We start from the raw sequence: 20,941 nt of genomic DNA, 5'->3' as shown, positions 1-20,941 counted from the left end.
GGACAGTGGGGGGGGGGGAGAGAGAGAGAGAGAGAGAGAGAGAGAGAGAGAGAGAGAGAGAGAGAGAGAGAGAGAAGGCAGGCAGCAGTATTGGCCAAGCACCTGCTGGGTGATGGCCCTGGTTAGGGCTCTTATGCACATTTCCTTGCCAACTGTCCTAAAAGGTCAGGGATATTGCCATTGTATAAGTCAAAAACTGAGTCTCAGAGAGAGCAACCTCCTGAGTCATGCCAACTAGGATGTCAACTGAAAGCCCACACTGTATTTCCTTTGTGTCATTGCGCTGTGAGGAGGAGGATATTATGGAGGTGGGAGTGAGTACACAGGAGTATAAAGGGGGGTGGGGCAGGGCTGGGGTTGTGGCTCAGCGGTAGAGCGCTCGCCCAGCATGTGTGAGGCTCTGGGTTCGATCCTCAGCACCACATAAAAATATATAAATAAAATAAATAAAGATATTTTTAAAAAGTGAGGGGGGGGGAGCACAGTCAGGGTAGGCACAGGGACCAAGGTCGCCTTGAACTTGGCCGGAGCTGGGCTAACTGTCCCTTTCTCATAGCCATGCTCCCGCTCAATGGAGTGTGTTACACAAAAATTGAGATATGACTACAACTATTTTAAGAAACTGTTAATCAGTACCAAGAGTGTTTATCTTATTAAGAAATGTGCAAATCACCCTTCTTGCAGCAGTTTTGAGGGAGGATAATTTTGCTTAGGAAACCGTCTGGTTTTTACTCTGAATTATCCAACTTTACTCCTCTTTCCTATTACTTTGATAGATTTTAATCTCAAATTCTTTGACTTTTACCTTCAAATATAGCTAATCAGGCCACAGCAAAGGAAACAGTGGCCTGATATTTCATTAAGATGTAAAATGGCTTATCCTCTCACACTCATCAGAAGTTTGACAGGCGGTTACAGGTGGATGTCTAGACAAATATAAAATGAGAATGCAAACGACTATTTTTATCCTTCTGAACATGAGCTCTGAGTCGGACAACGACTGCAGGGGAAGACTGAGACCCTCTGGCTGCCCTGTGAGACACCTTGCTCCCTCAGGATCTGCATCCAAGTGAGATATTTGCTTTTTGATATAAACATGAGATATTTTAAGACCTCAGAGAGCAAAAACCAGTTCTGCTCCACCTTAACCATGTGATTTTGGGTAAATTACTACCCACCTGTAGGCCTTAGTTTGTATTGTAAAATGGGAAAAATACCAACACCCACTTCATGGGGTGGCGAAAAAGTTAGAATGAGTTAATACAGGTGATAAAGTGCTTTGGATAAGCCCCATGCATGGGAGGCTCCACAGAAGTATTTACCATCTCATTAGCCTCCTTATCAAGATCCTCTGGAGTCCAAGTGGGGTCAACAACTCTCTTCCGAACTGAACCAGAACTCTGTGTCACCACTTTTCTCCATAGCAGCTCAGAGAGCTTAGGAGCATCCGCAGGGCGTGAAGCCCATGCCTCTAACAGCAGGTCAGCAAGCACGAGGGCAAAGTGAGGGACTTACTGGCTCTTCTAAGGGCCTTGACCACTTAGTCTGCAGATATGTTCTGAGTGTATCATCCTGAAATTAGAGTTTACTAGGAGTCTTCAGGACACAGAGATGCTGGGATCCCTGATTTTTCTCTTCTTTCTTTGATTTTCTTTTTCTTTTCTTTTTTGGGAAATGGCCATAGCCTGGAGTAGGATATTTTTACTTACCCAGTAGCTTGAAGGTCTTCTGAGTCTCTACCATGTCAGCTCGGTCATTCACACCCTCGATGACAGTACTGCCTCCCATTCTTGTATAATTAAATTCTTCTGCACTCCCTGAGACAAAAAAAAAAAAAAAAGTAAGATATACATAGTTACCAGACACAAGAAGGGAAACTCACACTGGATGAGCTATATTCAAACACTTCACATGCTTTCCACTTATGCCTTAGGATTCTAAATTGCACATGTAGAAGCTGAGGCTCCAAAAAAGCAAATGACTCTCAAGACCCCACAGCTGACAGCAGGGCAAGAATTTAGGCCTAATTCTAAAATGTTTTTTCTGTTCCTGCATTAACACTTTTACACAACTTTATTGAGGCTTATTGAATATCTAATAAACTTCATACATTTAAGATGTACAATTTGATGAGTTTTGACATAAATATGCCCTTACAAAGCCACCACACATGCACATTTAATATTCAAACAACAGAGGACCCTTCAGAAAGCTCTTGTACATGTTTGCTTCTTATATTCTGTTGGTATTAAGCCTGGGTATTATCTTCATGTAAAATCTGCAGAAACTTAGATTCCAAGAGTGCAAGCAACTTCTCCAGAATGAGAATGTATGAGTTCAACTCCAACACACTCAAAAGTTACCTCTGACAATTCTCACCCATCAGAGGAGAGAGGGAGGAGAGCTGTGTCAGCCATGGTGAAGGCCATCAGTGCTGAAGGACAAATAGCTGTACATCTTAACTGTCCTTGAAGTATAGTTAACTATGACTTCAAATAACAAATGGCCTCTAGCTTATCAAATTATGATAGAGGGGCTTTGTTTAAGAAGATGGGGTGAGGTCATACATGTTAGAAAAACAACTCTCTAAGGATGCTCCAATAAAAATGAACCCTGGAGACTGCAGCAGTAAGCAAAGCCAGTTGTCGGCAGTCCTTACTGAGGTGATTCTAGCTTAATGACCACAATCATCCAATAAGCTGTGAGAAGAAGTCCCAGGGCTGATGCGACTCCTGTTCTGGACTCACCCTTCACCCCAACCAGAATCTATTTTCTTAGGTAGATGCATAAACTCCATCCCTGAAACCAAAGGATATTTTATGTCTTTAGACAAAAGACAAACTTTTCAAAAGTTGTGTTATACTAGTAAGAAGAAATTAACCAACAATTTAAACCTTTGCAAAAAAGAGATATTTCTATACACCATTCATCACGTACCCAGTTTAAGATGTTTAAATTCCGACTGTTGTGCAGACGCGCAAAGCTGATAGAAAATGTGGTAATTCCGTTCATTTTCTGACTGTAGAATAAAGAAAAAGACCTCAAAATTATACCAATTTTTTTGCAAGTAAAAGTTCCAGGTTTATAATGAGAGGAGTCTAGATGGCTAATTTGGATGGACAGTTCTGTGCATCCAAATTAGGACTAGGGATTTAGCTCAGTGGTAAAGTGCCCCTGGTTTCAATTCCCAGTAGCCGTCCTCCAAAAAAAAAATTTTTTTTAAGTCTTTGCATTAAAATTATTGGAGCAGTATTTAGTAACATCCAAGACCATCTGGACACTCATGTTCATGGCCAGCGCACAAGCAGGCCTGTCCTCTCAACTGAGTGAAAACTGAGTGGCCAGAGATCTTCAAAATAGTGAACACAAAGAAAATGTTATTAAATGAAAACATCCATGGAATGGCGATGATGTAATTCATACCAGATGAAATTTTTAAGAATTCCTGAAATACAGTACAAGATTTCCCATTGCTCTTCTAGGCCAAGGCTATGAGATGTTTCTATATTTTACTGATGAAAAAGCCTTTCTCCTGGCCCATTCCATCACTAGCTCTAATCCCATTCCTTCCCAATATGAAAACCAGGCCAACTGCTTAGCCTATTTCAGTTTTTATCTTCTAGAAAGATAACTTGATTTTTTTTTTCTGGTATTGAGGATTGAATTCAAGGGGCACGTGACCACTGAGCCCCAGCCCCAGCCCTATTTTGTATTTTATTTAGAGAAAGGGTCTCACTGAGTTGTTTAGTGCCTCACTATTGCTGAGGCTGGCTTTGAACTCATGATCCTCCCATCTCAGCCTCCTGAGCCGCTGGGATTACAGGTGTGCACCACCTGCACCTGGCAGATAACTTGATTTTTAAACTATAAGGATTTTTTTTTCAAATTAAAAAGCCACAGCCTTTTCTCTCAATCATATTACTACTCCACTGATACCGAACACACCCATCCACCAGTTTTTGCTCTTAATACATGGAGGAAAACCAAAAAAAGAACCTGAACTGCAAATGAAAAATGAGAAAACACGACTCTTCAGATCTCAGAATAATATAGGTTGATTGTTAAGTATATACATCTATGTAATATTTTAGAAGTTGGGAAAAAGGAAATTTAACTAATACTTTTATTCTTACTTGAAAGACAACTCTGGATTTCTCCAGGAGGTAGGTTCTCATGTTGGCTCCTATAATCTGATTTCTCTCATCAAAGCTGATTTCTGTGTACTTCCCGAAACGACTGCTGTTGTCATTGCGTGTGGTCTTGGCATTTCCAACAGCCTATAAAACAGAGGACTTTCTTGAAATAGAGTTTAAAGATCGATTCTGAAGGCTGAGGCAGGAGGATTGCAAGCTCAAAGTCAACCTCAGCAACTTAGTGAAACCCTTGACAACTTAGTGAGACCCTGTCTCAAAATGAAAAATAAAAAGGACTAGGGATTTAGTTCAGTGGTAAAGTGCCCCTGGGTTCAATTCCCAGTACCCGTCTTTGCATTAAAATTACTGGAGCAGTATTTAGTAACATCCAAGACCATGCTCTGGGGAGCAGATCTGACTCTCAGAGAAATGTCTGGGGTCAGAGAAGGTGAAAAGCAGCTGGAGGCACACAGGGAACATGGCCCAACATGCACACCAGTCCTAGGCTCCTCTCATCCCCGCTGAGAAACATTGGGGAGGAATAGAAGAAGCATGGGTTTTGCCATTTTGTGGCCACGGGGTCCATTTCTGCTCTCTGTGTAATGTTGTAAAAGTTATTTCAGCCAGGTGTGGAGGTGCACACCTGTAATCCCAACAGCTCAGGAGGCTGAGGATTGTGAGTTCAAAGCCAGCCTCAGCAACTTAGCGAGGGCCTAAGCAACTCAGTGAGATCCTGTCTCAAAATAAAAAATAAAACGGGCTGGGATGTGGTTGAGTGGTTAAGTGCCCCTGGGTTCAATCCCTGATTAAAAAAAAAAAAAAAAGTTTTTTCATCTATCCAAGTCTCAGTTCCTCTATCTGTAATGTGGAAATAACATGCTTCTTTACTGTTATGGACTGAATGCTTGCGCTCCCACCTCCAATCCATGCATTAAAATCCTAACCCTATGTGTTGGTATTAGGAAGTGCTACTTTTGAGAGGTAATTGGGTCACGAGGCTGGAGCCCTCACAAATGGGATTTAATATCCATATACAAGGGACCCCAGAGAACTCTTGTTCTCATTTTTAGCCTTATGAGGATACAGTGAGAAGATGGCCCATCTGCAACCCAGAAGAAAGTCCTCACCGGAATCCATCAGGCTAGCACCCTCACTTTGAGTCTCCATAACTATAAAATGCATTTCTGTTGTTTATAAGCCACCCTGTCCATGATACTTAGTTATAGTATCTTGAACTGACAGTTGGGAGGAGCAAATGAAATAATATGAAGTGCCTCAGTTCATCCATGTTCCAAATATTATACATGCTCAATTAAAAGTTCACATTCTCCATTCAACCTGTATTTTTTTTCAAAAAAATTTTTAGACATTGATGAACCTTTATTTTATTAATTTTTTTATATGTGGTGCTGAGAATCAAACCCAGTGCCTCACACATGCTACGCAACCGCTCTACCACTGAGTCACAACTCCAGCCCTTCAACCTGTATTTTAAACCTTACTCCCTTAATACTTCCTTACTCAAACTTTATTTTCAACCAAAAAAATTCTGCTCTTTCAGACCTCCCACACTGTGGGCCTGATTTGTGCTTTCTGCTTCTGTTCTTGAATTCCATTACCCCTCTGCCTGAGCACCTTATTATGTTCCATGCAGAAGGACTCTTCTTGTGCACACACACTGCTCTTCCTGCCCAGGTCATGATGATTTTGTCAGCATGTTTGCTGTGCACCTACTATGTGCTGCACACATGATAAGCATAAATGAGCCAATTAGACATGATTCCACCTTCATGGAGCTTACAGTCAAGTGGAGAGACAAACTCTAAATAAATGATCATAACTCAGCATTGCCCCTTGACAACTTTCCTGTTGCCATCTTGGATGGTAATTTGTGTTTCTATTTAGCAGCTTATGGCCTCGCTGAGTTGCTGAGGCTGGCTTTGAACTTTGACCAAAGCCAGAAGAATCAGCTTGCAAAACTCTTGAATATGGCACACTCAGATCATGAAAATTGATGCCAGCTGGCTGGAGAGCACCAGTGGCCTCCGAGCACCTGTGGTGGTTATGGAGGGCATCTTCCCTGGGACATCAGCAGCAAACAGGGGACTCCTGAAATCCAGTCATAGACTTTCTAGCCCAGCAGGTAGAGAAGAGCCTTGGAGGGAGTAAACTCTGCCCCAATCTCCTTCAGATCCCACTGGGGAAACCAGGTCCTTGTTCATTCCCACCTGACTTCTTTGGTTTTTAAAAGATGGGAACTTGCATTAGCAAGGATGACATACACACACAGGCCAACCCACATCTCCACCATGACACACTGCTGCCTGGCCCCCCACCTGCCTCCTTCCACAGGAACACACCTCGGTGATGGGATTGGACGCCAGAACCTTGTCCTCCACGTGAGCATTGCTGTTGGACTTGCTGACGGTGGCGAAGTACCTCATGGCGTATCGAGCAGACACGGTCTTTCCAGCTCCCGACTCCCCGCTCACAATTATTGACTGATTTCTATTGTTTCTAAAGCAGATAAACGAAAGAGTTTTAAAATATTATCATTATTTTTTCTTTTCTCAGTGCTGGGAATCGAACCCAGGGCCTTGTGCATGACAGGCAAGTGCACTACCACTGAGCTACATTCTTTAAAACATTAATCTCTTGCCATTAAAAAAATGAATTCTGCCTGGACAAAATCCAGCGTAGGCCACATAGTGGGACTTTTAAAAAAATAATTAGGAATAAAAGGGACAATATATATTAAGAAAAATACAGACAAACCTGAAGGCAAACTTCGTTTTATCACTATAAACATTTCAGTGAATTTCTTTCTAGTCTTCCCCCCCCCATGTGATCATGCAGAACACATGATTCTGCTACGTTCCCCGTTGAGGGTCCCCAAGCCCAATCCCAGGTTCATTGGTCCACTAGGAGGACTCAGCGTTCCAGCATGATAGCCATGCCTGTGGCTCAGATTAATTATAGCAGAGAATTCAGAGAAAAGTCAGCAAAGAAGCACATGGCAAATCAAAGGAAACCAGGTGCAAACTTCTAAGGGTCCCCCCCCCCCAGTCCAGTGACTTGCGACAGGCCTCCAGCAATGAATCTAAAGGCACAGGTAAAACTTCCCCTCCTGGGGAAGCTCATTGGGGACCCTTCCCACCCTTGGCCTAACCCATACCCAAATCCCAGACTCCCAGAAGGAAAGCACCTATTCAGCAACAACCACACTGTTCACACAATGTACCCCATTTTCGGTACAATGAATGAGCCACTTCAGTAGTTAGGAAGTGGTGGGAAGTGTCCTGAAGTCCGAGGCTAGCCACAGGCCCGCCTTGCCAGCAGACCTGGAAGCACAGCATCCCGGCCTGTCAGCCCCTTTGTGCACGTCCCACCGAAATGCAAAACCACCTCAGATATTATTTTTGAGAGCAATTATTCTGAATATGCTCAGAAACACGTGTACCCTATAAACCAACGTGCTGTTACATAATTTCTCTATTTGAAAAAAAAATGCATTGAACTTTTCATAGCACAAGAAGGTGGTGATCGAGTGATTCTGTTCTATGTATCGAGCACTGCTTATGAGCCAGGTGCTTGCCGAACACTTCACACACATTCTCAATTAAACTTTACAAAAATCCTAGGACATATGTAAATCTATTTTTCAGATGAGTAAAATCTGTGCTTGTCTTTCATTAAACACTGCCTCCTTGAATGGGCTTTAAAAAAAAAACAAAACTTAAGCGTTTTACCATGTAAAATCAAGCCGACTGCAAGAGAAACGTGCTATTCCCAGATGGGCAGGACTGACTTTTAACTCTCCAGAAGGGACAAAACCCAGGAAACTCAGTCCAGACAGGTCAGTTATGCTGTACCAGTCACGGGCTACTGAGTACAGGTCATCTACTCAACAAACCATCCTCTGGCCTGACAGTCTCCTTCCATGAGCCCAGCCAGCAAGTGCAGGGAGGGTTGGGCGAGCTTGAGGAAGGCCAGCCTGGCAGGAAGCTACCTGGCCATCTGCTTGTAGGCCTCTTCTGCCACGGCAAATATGTGTGGGTCCATGTCGCCCATGTTCTGCCCGCTGTAGGCATGGATGATGGCATCCCCATATATGGGCAGCTGCTTGTAGGGATTCATGGCCACCAAAATGATTCCTGTGGAAAGACATGAGATGCAGTTACAGCAGTCTTACAGTCACCCACTGCAGTGATTTAAAAGTGTTCCGCAAAATTCACCTGTTAGAAACTTGATTCCCACATTCATATGTTAGTGGTATTTGGAGATGGGCCTTTGGGATTGGGATTAGATGAGGTCACGAGGGTGGGGACCCCATGATGGCATCAGTGGCTTTATAAGAAAAGGAAAGGACCTGAGCTAGCACACTTGCTCTCTCACCAAGTGATGCCCCATACCACATGATGGGGGCCCTCGCAGATGCCGTGCCTTGCTCTTAGACTTCCTGACCTCTGACCATGAGCCAGATAAACTTCTATTCTTTTTAAAAAATTTTTTGGTGCTGGGTACTGAACCCAGAAGTACAAACCACTGAGCCACATCCCCAGCCCTTTTTTATATTTTATTTAGAGACAGTCTTGCTGAATTGCATAGGGCCTTGCTAAGTTGCTGAGGCTGGCTTTTCGATCCTCCTGCCTCAGCCTCCTGAGCCACTGGGATTAGGGGGTGTGTGCCACCACATCTGGCAACTTCTATTCTTTATAAAATACCTAGTTTCAGGTATTTTGCTATGGCAACAGAAAACAATCTAAGACACCCATCTCTCCAGGTTCTTTTAGGAAACCCCAGTTCTGCCACTTAACTAAACCATCTTGACTTTGTCAGATCACTTGATGCTCTGAATCTTGGTTCCCTGATGATCACCTGTATCTCTGGGATATTCTGATGTTTGAATGAGACGAATGAGATGACAGGTGGGAAATGTACCCAAACTGAGAGGCTTTTGTCATTTACAATGTAACTGTAATAACAATACCAGTGTCCCAGTAAGTGATCAATGTATCAAATCCAATGAAAAACTCAAACACAAGCCTTGTTATTTTGTTTTTCTAAGCAGTCCAGTCTTAGTTCTTGTGGATTCTTCTCCCCCCATAGACACTTTTCACAGCAGATCCTAGACGCTCAGTGTAAACATGATAAAAACAATCAGGAAGCTCTGGACAGCAGGCGTTCAGGTTCAGGTCCTTCCTTACCGCTGTAGGTGTAAATGAGTTTGGACTCTGCAAAGCGGATTCTGAGATTGTGGAGCACTGCAGGCTCGTGGAGATAGCTGAGGGCAGTGAGGTCATTCTCGCCCACAAGGATGTCAGGATTCCTGAGAGGAGGCAGTGATCCTGGGTCAATGGGATAATCCAGCTCCTGTGGGCAAAGACGAAATTAAACTTTTGAAAAGACAAGACTTTTTGGCATTTCTGCAGAACCACTGGCTTTTTTTCTATCTACCTCCTATAGACTCATCACTGACACTGAAAAACAAGCTTTCAAGTGGAGCAAAAAGAAAACCATCTTCATAGGCATCTATTGGAGCAATAAAAAGTGGGAGTCAGGGGACCAGGGCACTGACTGTGTGCTGGGGGAAAGTCACTCACCCTCTCTGGGCCTCCCTTCTCATCTGTGAACAGGGCTAAACCAGATTGAGGTAAGCACAGCTGAAGAAGCTTCAATGCAGGGTGACAAGGAAACTAGATGGGCAGGGACCTAGGGACCTCACCCCAGTTCTACCACAGGGACTCCACTTGTTTGTGGTTTTCATTAGAAAACAGGGTGCTGCTGCTAAAATGACAGATATCTTCAGGTCACTTACAGCTTCAGGGTGGCAAATTTCTGGTCAGAGTTGCTATGCTTGGTGGTGAGAAGGGTCTGAAGGAGGCTTTGTGGGTGGTGGTCTCGAGACAGGCCGCTGGTACAGGCAACTGCTATCTGCACCCTCCTGCGGGATGCCCAGGGTCATGGCTCCCCCTTTAGAGCCCTGGACTGAGTAACTTTCTCAGTGGGCCTTTCTTCTGCCAGATTTACCTACTGTTTCCAAAGTAGCTGCCTGAGCAGAATGAAGAGGTTAACATCCCTTGTTAACCAGAGACCACCGGGTCCTCCAACTGTCAGAGTAGTCTAGGGCCACTCTTATTTCATGACTGGGTAAAGCAAAGCCCAGAGAGGTACGGTGACTTGAGCAAGATCACCTGGCAAGCCTTTTTCTGTTCTATTTTTCCAGGCTGGCTTCCTGGCATTTAGTCAGTACCACTGGCTTGTTTTTGATCCCCAGTCCAGGGCCAGCTGTCCCTTGGCAGGTGCCCCTATATACTGCACTCATGCCAAGCACTTAGCACTGATTGCTTTGTTTAATCCTCAAAACTGCCTTCCGAGGACAGCATGACTACTCTAATGAACTTTAACAAGTCAGGTTCGGAAAGACTGAGCCTGCTGTCCCAGGTCACATGTCAACATGGGCCTGGCTCCAAAACCTGTGCTCTTTCACTACCTCGGCGCCTCCCATCAGTGCGGATGGGTTTTGATGGCTGGCAGTTGGTCTGTTTTGCAGCAGATGACCAGCTCAGGACAATGGAACACAATCCTGGAAACAGCCCTTATTCCACCATCAACAGCACAAGTCCCTGTGTGGGCCAGGCCCAGTCAGCAACTAGCTGCCAACTGTGTTTTGAGAATAAAATTCAGAAAGAATTTTATTCATATAATATGTTTTACTTTTCCTGTTGTAATTTTTCTGTTTTAAACCAACAAGCCCTGTTTCCTGTTTGGCCATCGTGTGTGCGATGTGTGAGAGAGACCAGGGAAGAGGGGGGATGTGAGCTGGTCTTTGAGGGGAGAGGTGTTGGCTGCTGGAGGCAGAGGTGACATTTTCTCACACAAAGTAGGCTCTGTCCTCCAGGTGCAGCTGGGGCTGAGGTAAGAGCAGCCTGGCCCTCTGCCATCCTACCTGCCTCTACCTGGGCCGCTGGATCAGGGCCTTTTGAGCAGCCACCGCAGCTCCCTGACCACTGGAGCAGCACACTGCCACTGCACCTACTGTCTCCAGATTCTTCTCCCAAGATGAGACTACTGATCCCTAAGGGGCACCTCGATGGTGCTCAGGAGGATCTCAGGAGAAGTCAGGAGGCGATACTGGTGGGAAGGGAAGGGAAGGCTAAATGGCCCTGGGGCCTTCTCACGCAGGTTCTTGCACATGGACGCCACCTGGGTGATCTGTGTGATCTCAGGACTCTGTGATGGCACTGTCACCAATTCCTTTTACCTATGAGGAAGCCGAAGGGCCACTGTCACAGACTTAGCAAGCGGCTGTGCCAGGACTAGATCCAGCCAGCTTGATTCTGGAGGATATGTCTTCCGCCGCCATGTTTGCCTCCTTCCCAGGACCTCAGGAATGTCTCCCAAATCCAGGAGAGTCTGATGGGAAATGTGTTTTGTAATTTCCAGCATTCAATATTCACCAGGTATTCCTCAGACCTCCTCTGGTCAACACCAGAGGACAAATCTTCTGTCTAGCTCTGTATCCAGAAACTATTCTAAAGACGTAAGGTCACCTGGCTATGGATACCAAGGGGTGTCATTATGGTGGGAAAAGGACCACTCATGATGGCTGCTTAAAGAGGACGCTGAAATCTTCAGAAGCCGCACAATCAAGGGGTACAGGTAGCCTAGAGAGGCCCCTCACAGGCTGTCCTACCATGGAGCCCCCGCTGACACTCATGGCTCATCGGTGGCCTCTCCCTCACCATGCCAGCACTGACAGAGGCTCTGCCTAATGTCACACACAGCTGCATGCTCCTGTCCTCTTGTGTTGGCCACGTGTCCTGTATACCTACAGACAGGCTTTCTCTCCCTCCCGTCTCCTCCCACATCTCCCTCTTCCTGATTTCTCTCTCTTCTCTTCTTCCCATTTTGACTTAGTTTTTTTTCCCTAATTGATTATGCCCTGGGCTCAAATTACTTTCCTCCAAGTTACTCATCTTTGTTCAGTTTCTCTGCTGAGACTCACGAAGCCAAAATAACTCATCACTTTTCAACATTCAGCAAACAATGCTGAACGCCTGGAAATGCGGAGGGGCTCAGAGGCTGGCAACTGTATGTGGACCCCACTACAGGGAGAGGCCTGCTGATGTGGAACAGCACGGGGTGGGAGGGCACGGTATGAATACCTCAGGGGGTCCACAGCACCAGCTGGCCTTCCTGGACTGGAGCTGGTGCCCTCTCCTGGGCTGCTCCCACAGGACCATCTCCCCCCTCCCTACCACATACCCGTTACCACTTTATTCACCACTATAGCTAGGAAGAGCAAGGACCCTCACCGTTCCATCTTCTAGCAGGAGTTGCAGGACTTTGTCACCAATTCTGTAGTCCTTTGCTATTTCAGCAGACTTCCAAACTTCTTCAGGATCAGGAATCCAAACCCTGTTGTACTGCCCAACAGAATAAGATGGACTCAATTTCAGCACTTTAAAACCCATAGCACACACAGATCGTTAGATGATCAGATGCAGGAAGGCTTCTTTCTGTCAACTAAGTTCCTTTGTTAGGAATATTTCTTACCTATTTTTTTACTGATGAGACATTTTTTAGTGCATTCTGCAATCAGTGTAGCTTGATTTGATAGGAAATGGAACTCCCAAAGCATCCTAAGTATACATTGAAAACTGAAAGCCTTAGGGGTGGAAAGGAAGCCCGAGAATCCCTTCCTGGAATTTGTGAGTACTTTCTACAAGAGTCAGAGCAGAGGGATTTAGTTCATCACGGATGGTCTACGGGGGTTTAAGCCAGACACTTTACTTCTGGTGTCTTAATGTTTCATCCATAAAATGCATACAATACCTACTTCATGGGCTTGCTGGGATGCCCAATTAGACCGTGCACTTGAAAGCACTTTGTAGAGTGTCATGGCAATATCCTTCCAGTGACCCCATCACTGTCTCATCACACTGGGAAGCAGCAAGGATTCCTACCCTGGAGATGCCAAGTCCAGAGGTAGCTGCCCAGCTCCATTCCCAATAGGCAACTGGTACACTTGGCTCAGTGCTGATGTCCAGGTATTCGGGTATAATTGAATTGTGTCCTCCAGAATTCATGCTGAAGTTCTAACCCTCTCCCCATTTGACTTCTTTATTTTTTTTTTTGAGAGAGGAGAGTGAGAGAGAGAGAGAGAGAATTTTTAATATTTATTTTTTAGTTCTCGGTGGACACAACATCTTTGTTGGTATGTGGTGCTGAGGATCGAACCCGGGCCGCACGCATGCCAGGCGAGCACGCTACCGCTTGAGCCACATCCCCAGCCCCATTTGACTTCTTTAGAAGGTGTTTCATTAGAAGATAATTCAAGTCAAATGAGGTCATAAGGATAGAGGATTGCTTGAGCCCAGGAATTTGAGACCAGCCAAGGCAATATAATGAGATCCATCAATTAATGAAAAAGGAGTAAGAATTTAAAACAAAGTTCAGGCCACAGCAGTTGATTAGGAACATGTTGGATGAGGAACGTATCTGTTAACTCAAATTGTGTCAATCAACCAAAATAGAAAAAGAAAGATAGTCATTGGTTGATATCAGTCATATCAATCATATCTATGTGAGTTATCTGAATTGCCTTAATCCTCCACAGCTAGCAACCAGAAAGAGCTTGCTAAATGGACATGGGACCAATAAGTTTTGACAGAGAAAGAAAACATGCAAATGGAAGAATGATCTAGAATCAGCTGGCAGGCAATGACACACTCTTGTGCCTCATAAACAGACACACCTCACACAGACGCACACCACCCACTCCCACACACATCCTTGTTGCCACGGGCTACATGTTTTCTACCTCGGGTCTGCTCTTAAAAATACTTACTGATGACCCCATTAAGTGGACTATCCCAATTTATCAAGAATTGGCCAAGACAGAGTTTCAGAGCTAAAAATATCCTTGGAGACTATCTAGTCCAAGTTGTTTGTCCACCTTCTTAAAACTGCAGAAGCGTATTCCCAGTGATAGTGGAGCCCACCATTGGAAGCGGGTGAGAGTGGAGGTCCCTAACAGGAGTCATGGGCGGTTGGGCCCAGGTCCTTCTGCGGAGGCCTGGGGCTCTGAGAGGTAAGGTCCAATCACTAAGTCAATCAACCCTTTTGTTTTACTGATTACCCAACCCAAGCCCAGGGAAGGCAAAAATTCCTTTGAGACTCATCGAGTCTCAAACATAATAAACCACACTAACATAATGCCAGGACACTGGTAAAGCCAGAGCCTGTGACTTCAGGTTTGAACTCCTGGTTAAGTGAGTTTGGCCAGAGAGAGAACCCTGAACTCCTAGCAGCAGCCCTCCAACTGCGAGTCTGCATGCTCTCTGAGAAATAGTTTAGGATTTGTTTCAGCTAAAAGTACTATTAAATGGCAGGTAGTGATAGAATAGGACGCATGTAACTACTGGCTGCTTCTCTTCTGTGCCCCAGTGTGGTAGGCAGCCCACACCCTTCTGGTCCTGGTGCTGCTGATGCCATATGCGGCCAGGTGTTCAGAGCCCAGCAGTGTAACCCAGCCTGGTAAGCAAACATGAGGCAAGTTTACTCAGCCCCAAGGAAGTTCCACCCATTGGTTCCCTCCCATCTTCCTCACATTCCTGTACCCATAGGCAACGCTTCAAGCTGCAGGGACAGCTAACTATGCAGTGTTTAGACAAATAAAAACTCAGGCCCTGCAAACCATGTGACCAGTCTTGCATGAGTCCCTGAGTGTGGTTCCTTCCTGTGAGGCAGAAGCCTCTGGAAGGCCTCTGGATGGCTGTAAAAGCTGCTGCAGAACCAAAAGAGAGGAGAGGTCACCGCCTGAGCCTTTTCTGGGACTCCTCGTGGGGCAGACCGGGGAAGGAAGTGCAGGCTCAGGACCACAGAAGCTCAGGAAGTTATATGTACTCTCGAACATGCTGGATGCTCTAGCCCTGGTGTGCACAGGAGATGCTGCTGCCTGTCTGAGGGTCTTCTGGCACTAGCCACAGAAGTGGCTTGAAGACTTACACAGAACATGGAGTAGTATGAGTTTCTTTCCTAGAGCCACTTTCTTGACTAGAAGGGCATCTCCACACTTCGGGTCAGCCAGGCTGACCCTGGCATATGCCAGCTCTACTGAAAACAAACAGCACTAACATAATGCCAGGTTGTAGTGATGGGTGCTCACAGAAGGTCATACCATGCAGTTCCAGGGGCTCATGTTGAGCAGATCAGATCTAGCAAACTGAAGACACTGTGCTCCTTATTGTCCTCCTTTTCATTTGTTTCTCAAAGACCCCTTCCCCAGGTTCCTCTATCTCCTCTGCCCCATGTCCATGTCTCCCAAGATCCTTCCTGGCCTCCTCTCATGACAGGCTGTTTCTGGAGAGTTCCATCCATTTCCATGGCCTCCACATCTACCCTCACACCTGCACCTTAGACATTCCCAGTCCAAATCTCACAGTGGAACTCTAGACCACATCTCTGTGGCCTCCCAGACATCAGTCCCTAAATGTCCTTGGATAGTCACAAATTCCCAACTCAAAAGATGATTCTGCCTGCCCCAAATCTGCTTCCCCTTCTCATTTCTCCTTCTCCTCATGTCAGGAGACAATGCTATCTCCTTCTCTGTGTCTCTGCCCCCAACAAGTGGTCACCAGGTGAAAAGCCTGCCCACTTCTTCAACAGCTCTCACCTCTCTGCTCCTGCCCACAACCCCTCTGCCACAGCCCTGAATTAGCTCTCCCCTCAACATTCTTGAGCTGCTGCCTCAACCAGCTGAGCACCAGGTTTCTTTGAACACATAGACCCCTTCACCCACACTTATCAGAATTTCTGCGGGTGTGGCCTTGCAAGAAGAAAGTCCAAAAGTCCCCCCACTCCATGGATTTTGATGAACGGCCAGGCTTGGGGAGCCACTGTTCTAGCCAATTTTCCTATTAAGACCTCACCCCTTTTAAAATCCATCCTCTGCATGTTGCCATTCCAAACCATTAGCAGTTTCTAGAATATGACCAGCTCTTCTTTGGCTCTCTGCTGTGTACTTCTATTCCTTCCAATCCAGCCCACCCTGCTTTTCCCTACAAGTAAGCAAACCCTCCAAGTAGCCAAGTGTCGATTCAAGGACTCCCTCAGCTATGATGCTCTCTCTGCTGCCCTTCACCCCAACGGGGCTGGTGCTTTTTCTGCGGAGCTCTTACTGCCCCTCCTCAGGTGTCTGAGTTACCTCCTCATCAGCTCCACTGGCAACTGTGCCTCAGGACCCAGTGTGAGGACTTCCCACAGCCAGCATTCCATACACACGTGGTGAACAAAATCTCAAGTCCCCAGGAGTTCAATTGCACCAATTAAAGACTAAATCTGGTCTTTCATCTGTATTCTTTGTAATATTCTTTACAATAAATGAATAAAAAGTGAATTAGAAAAAAGACTAAATCTAGTCTTTTAGGTTCTTTGACTTTAAAAAAAAAAACTTCTTGGAACTACTAATAGAAAATACAATGGATAAATCTAATTTTCTAGCATCATTAATGATATATAGAGAAGTTGTTTAGAATAGCCAAATGGAAATTGACTACACTGAACTTTAACCTTATTTTACACAGGGATCCAAGACTACTGGCGAAGATGCTCCTTTTGACTTGGCACATCTGAGATTCAATAGAACTTCTTTGAATATATTTGTGTACAAGTGAGAGGAATGGATAATTATTATAATCAGTGAATCTGTGGCTAAAGGCTGATAACCTGAGTCCTTAGTAATGAGTAAGAGCAGAATTTTATTTTTCTAAACATCTCTAGAGGGCATAGAGCTCTGCTGCCTCCCCTCCCACTTATCATTCACCAGTACCTTAAATGAAGAAAACAGAATATGTGTGTGTGGGATAAGCAGATGAAATGATAATTAAAGATGACCAAGATTTAAAGGGTTTTGACAAGCTACAGAAACTCTGGGCAATAACAAGATGAAAATTTTCATATGACTGTTACAATAAATACAGTATTTAGGTACTCAAAATTCACTATATTCTAATAGTATCAATATAAAAAATAATGAAACTTTATTAAGGATTATATGTCAGGTATTATGCTAAGGGCTTTACACACATTATTTAATCCTTAGAGCAACTTTCTAAGCTGAGAACTTGCCTAGCACCACCAGGCTAATGAGGGGCAGGACCAGAACTTGACCTGATGCATCACGCATAGACAGAGCTTTCCGGGGCAGAGCATGTGCCAGCTCCGCTGAAAACAGCACCAACATAATGCCAGGCTCTCCTGAGGGGTGCTCACAGGAGGACATACTACGCAGTTCCACGGGGCTCATGTTGAGCAGACCAGATCTAGCAAACTGAGCCACTGAGATGGACATGGAGGTACTTAAATTTATCCTGGATGGCAGGGTGTCTGGATGACGCTATTAGAGAAAAGGCTGGTGGTACTGTGGCTCTCCTGAGCTCTCAGTCCAATTACCTCTCATCTCAGCAGATGCCAAGGGCTCTCACCTTTTTTCCTTCTCTCTAAAGACCTCCAAACCTTCACCTCCTGTCACCACAGCCTCAGGCTCCCCTCTCCCTGGAGGCACACCCAAGCCAGCTACCTCTCTTACAACTCCAGATGGTTCCTTCCTCTCAGCTCACAGTCATGTCAGGATCTAGTTCTACTGACAAAGAATCATACCACGAACTTCTAAGAGGCCAAATCTAACCACCTTCTTCAGCTTTCATCCTGCTTGACATCTCTGCAGCTATGGGAACTGACTGTCCAGTCTTTAGTCATCGACATGCGTGGTCTTTTCTTTGTTACATATTTTCATGTTTACAATCACAGTATATACAATTTTTGTTCTCTTGTTTTTCATGTACTGCAAGCATTTTCCCTGTCATTTCAAAGTCTTCATTAGCACTTTTAATGTCTTCCTACTATCAGATCATGTGAGTCTTTTGTAATTTGCTGGACATTGGAATTAGTCCCATTTTAGTTATAACAAGGAACAAGGACAAATTAGAAGGTGCCGGGGAGGTCATTGGGAGGTGGATGGACTTCTCACAAGTCCTCTGTGTGTGGGGAGAACCTTTGAAGAGGTGGAAGACACTAAAGGTGGTGAGACCCAGAGCGGGTAGTGAGAGGCATCAAGACATGGGCTTTTAATCCTGGCTCCATCATTTCTATGTAACCCTGGGCAACTTACGTGACCATTTCTAAAACTGAGATAACAACATCTAACCTGCAGAGTTGTTTATTTGAACTGAGCAAGAAAAGGTACATATAGTTCTGGCACCTAAGAAGTATTGAATTTTATAAAGACTGCAAGATAGAAATAACCATCATCACTGCCATTTTCAAACCCATAGCTTTTTCTGTCCCCCACTCCCCTCTTGGGATTGAACCCAAGGCCATAGCTTTTCCTTAAGCAAAATAAATAAATAAATAAAAATAAAAAATCATTCTTGCACTTATGTTCACATCCAGATTTATGGAGCCTCCACTGCTCCCTATTCCCTGGAAGCTCTTGGTCAGTGGGGCAGACACAGTTAAAGGCGATGTTGACAGGCTGTGTGGAGGGGCAAGCTGCAACGAATTCTCAGAAGTCCTGCCCAAATGGCATTTGAAAGGTTCAGGCACCGTGAGCAAGCCAGACAGAGGAGCCCTGTGTGCCAATACAGGGGAGCGTACACACAGGCAAAGCACTGAGGGACGACCAGGAGTTTGGCAGAGCAGGAGCCAAGGTAGGAGAGGAGAGGCAGGGGCTGGGAGCTGAGGCAGGGGGAGGGTCCAATGGCTGGACAGCAAGTCTGAAAGGGACCAAGACCTCCAGAGGCTTCATGTAGACAATGGCCAGACCAGTTTTTCTCAGAGAGATCATGAATAGTGCAACTGCTCCTCTGAACATTTCTAAGGCCCGTGGCCAAATCACTTTGAAAAGAGATGGGTCATATTCCACTTCACGGGCAGCAATCACTCCTCTCTCCAGACCCCCTCTGCCCCATTTGGTGCCTCTCTTTTTGCAGCTCCCCATGGGAGCCTTCCTGTTTCCTCTTCTGCGATAGCTCAGCTCGGGCCTTCTGCTTCCTCTCTCTCCCTGAACAGACGCACTCCCCAGTGTCCTGTCCTCAGCCCTCTTCTTTCTCCCTGGCCAGGGCCGGTGCTGCCTTGGCTTCACTGACTGTGTCTGGGCAGAAGACTCCCAGCCCCTGGCCTGGCTATCCTCTGCAGCCACCTGCACTATGGACTCTCCCTGGAGGCCCCCTCTCCACTTTAACACCCTTGCTTGTAGGAAACCTGTCTCACTGCTTTCCTCAGAAATGTGTCCTCCTCCTGGGGTCCCTGCTGATGTCAACAGCGCCCCTGCCCTCATTCACACAGGCTCTACCCTCTGTGTCATCATTGTCATGTCCTCTCCCTCATAATTCAGGCCAGTGTCCCCTTCTCACCAGCCTGTACCCTCCGTGGCCAATACTGCAGTTCTCATTCTTTCCTGGAAGGTTGGGATGATGGGACAATTTGGTTACTTGACCCCCGGTCACTACTGGCAAATTCACTTCCTAAAACACTGACCTTGATTCTGCTGTCCCCACCCCAAGTCTCCATGAGAACGGGAAGCCAGCTCTGGCTGCCTCGGCCCTCCCTTCTCAGCTCCATTTCCCACCACACTCCCAGGGCACTCTAGGCCTCAGCAACGGAACTACTTGACATTTCTTAGTACTCCCTAACTAGGAAAGTCCTTGAGAGGCAAGGCAACCACTTCTTTTTTGAATCTTTTTAGGTTCCCCCAATTATAATGCTTTTGCATACAGAGAGTAATATGTGCCTTATCATATCACATGCCTGTCTTCAAGGGCTAATGCAAGAGGGGAGATTAGACAGGGGCCAGGCAGGTGAAGTGGGTGAGGCAGCCTGGAGATCATAGGGTGGGTGCAGCAGGCACAGGAACTGACTACTGTGCAGGGGTTTCAGAATGGACAGTCCATCTGTCACCCTGATGCAGGGACACTGTTTGCCTCGGAATGAAGAAGTAGGTTTCAGGCTGTTCTAAAACATGTGGTTTAAATTGTGCAGGGAAACAGAGCACCCCTTGTGTTTAAAAGTGAACAAGCTTCCCCAGTAGCAAACTTGGATTTAGGATAATCCTGTGGGCTGGCATCCCAGGACCATCGCCTGGATTGCAGAGAGGAGGGGTGGCAAGGAAGCAAGGGACCAAGTTTAGATTTGTCTCAATTTAAGAAAAAACTCTAACAAAGTAAGATCTCTAAAACCTAGTCAGGCAGCCTCACAAACAGGGAGCTTCCCACCCCCACAACTGACAAATGAGCTGAATGACTGCCTACCTGGAAGGGAGGCAGTCTAAGGGCACAGGTGACCCACAAGAATAGCCTTGGGTTATTATAGTTTTGTTATATTTTGCAGAAGGGACAGCCATCAAGAATCCTTCATCTCTGGGATTCCCAGATTCTCTGTCCATCCAAGTTTGTCTCTCTGTAACTCTCTCATATCTGTTTTCCTATGTTGTACCTGGCATCTAGTAGGCATTTACTAATCTGAGATTTGAAGTGCTTGATGATGGGGTATTTGAATTGTCACCAATTAAGCACAGTGTTTCACATCTGTGTATTTTTGCTTCAGGAAAAAACTGTTACTTATAATAAGTTAATCATCAACAATTTTAACTCCTAAGAATAGTTTTTTATTGTTGGTTTTGGTACAGGGGATTGAACTCAGGGGCACTCAACCACTGAGCCACATCCTCAGCCCTATTTTTTATATTTTATTTAGAGACAGGGTCTCACTGAGTTGCTTAGTGGCTCACTTTTGCTGAGGCTTGC

At 45.5% G+C, this 20,941-nt stretch overlaps 1 protein-coding gene across 1 annotated transcript in view; it reads right to left on the bottom strand.

Moving 5' to 3' along the window:
• The window catches only part of MYO5C (myosin VC), a 93,489-nt gene that overhangs the window by 71,073 nt on the left and 1,475 nt on the right, over positions 1-20,941 (bottom strand). The window contains exons 2-8 of the mRNA XM_081292998.1: positions 12,452-12,562; positions 9,341-9,506; positions 8,143-8,287; positions 6,494-6,650; positions 4,134-4,277; positions 2,938-3,019; positions 1,710-1,817 (exon numbers count right to left, since the gene is read on the bottom strand). Of these exons, the coding sequence (XP_081149124.1) occupies positions 1,710-1,817; positions 2,938-3,019; positions 4,134-4,277; positions 6,494-6,650; positions 8,143-8,287; positions 9,341-9,506; positions 12,452-12,562 (913 nt within the window). The remainder of the gene's footprint in view (positions 1-1,709; positions 1,818-2,937; positions 3,020-4,133; positions 4,278-6,493; positions 6,651-8,142; positions 8,288-9,340; positions 9,507-12,451; positions 12,563-20,941) is intronic.

This window comes from Spermophilus citellus (assembly GCF_964194105.1).
Source record: "Spermophilus citellus genome assembly, chromosome: 4".
NCBI classification, from domain to species: domain Eukaryota; kingdom Metazoa; phylum Chordata; class Mammalia; order Rodentia; family Sciuridae; genus Spermophilus; species Spermophilus citellus.
Note: the sequence above shows the minus strand (reverse complement) of the source record. Positions and strands in the feature narration are given on the sequence as shown.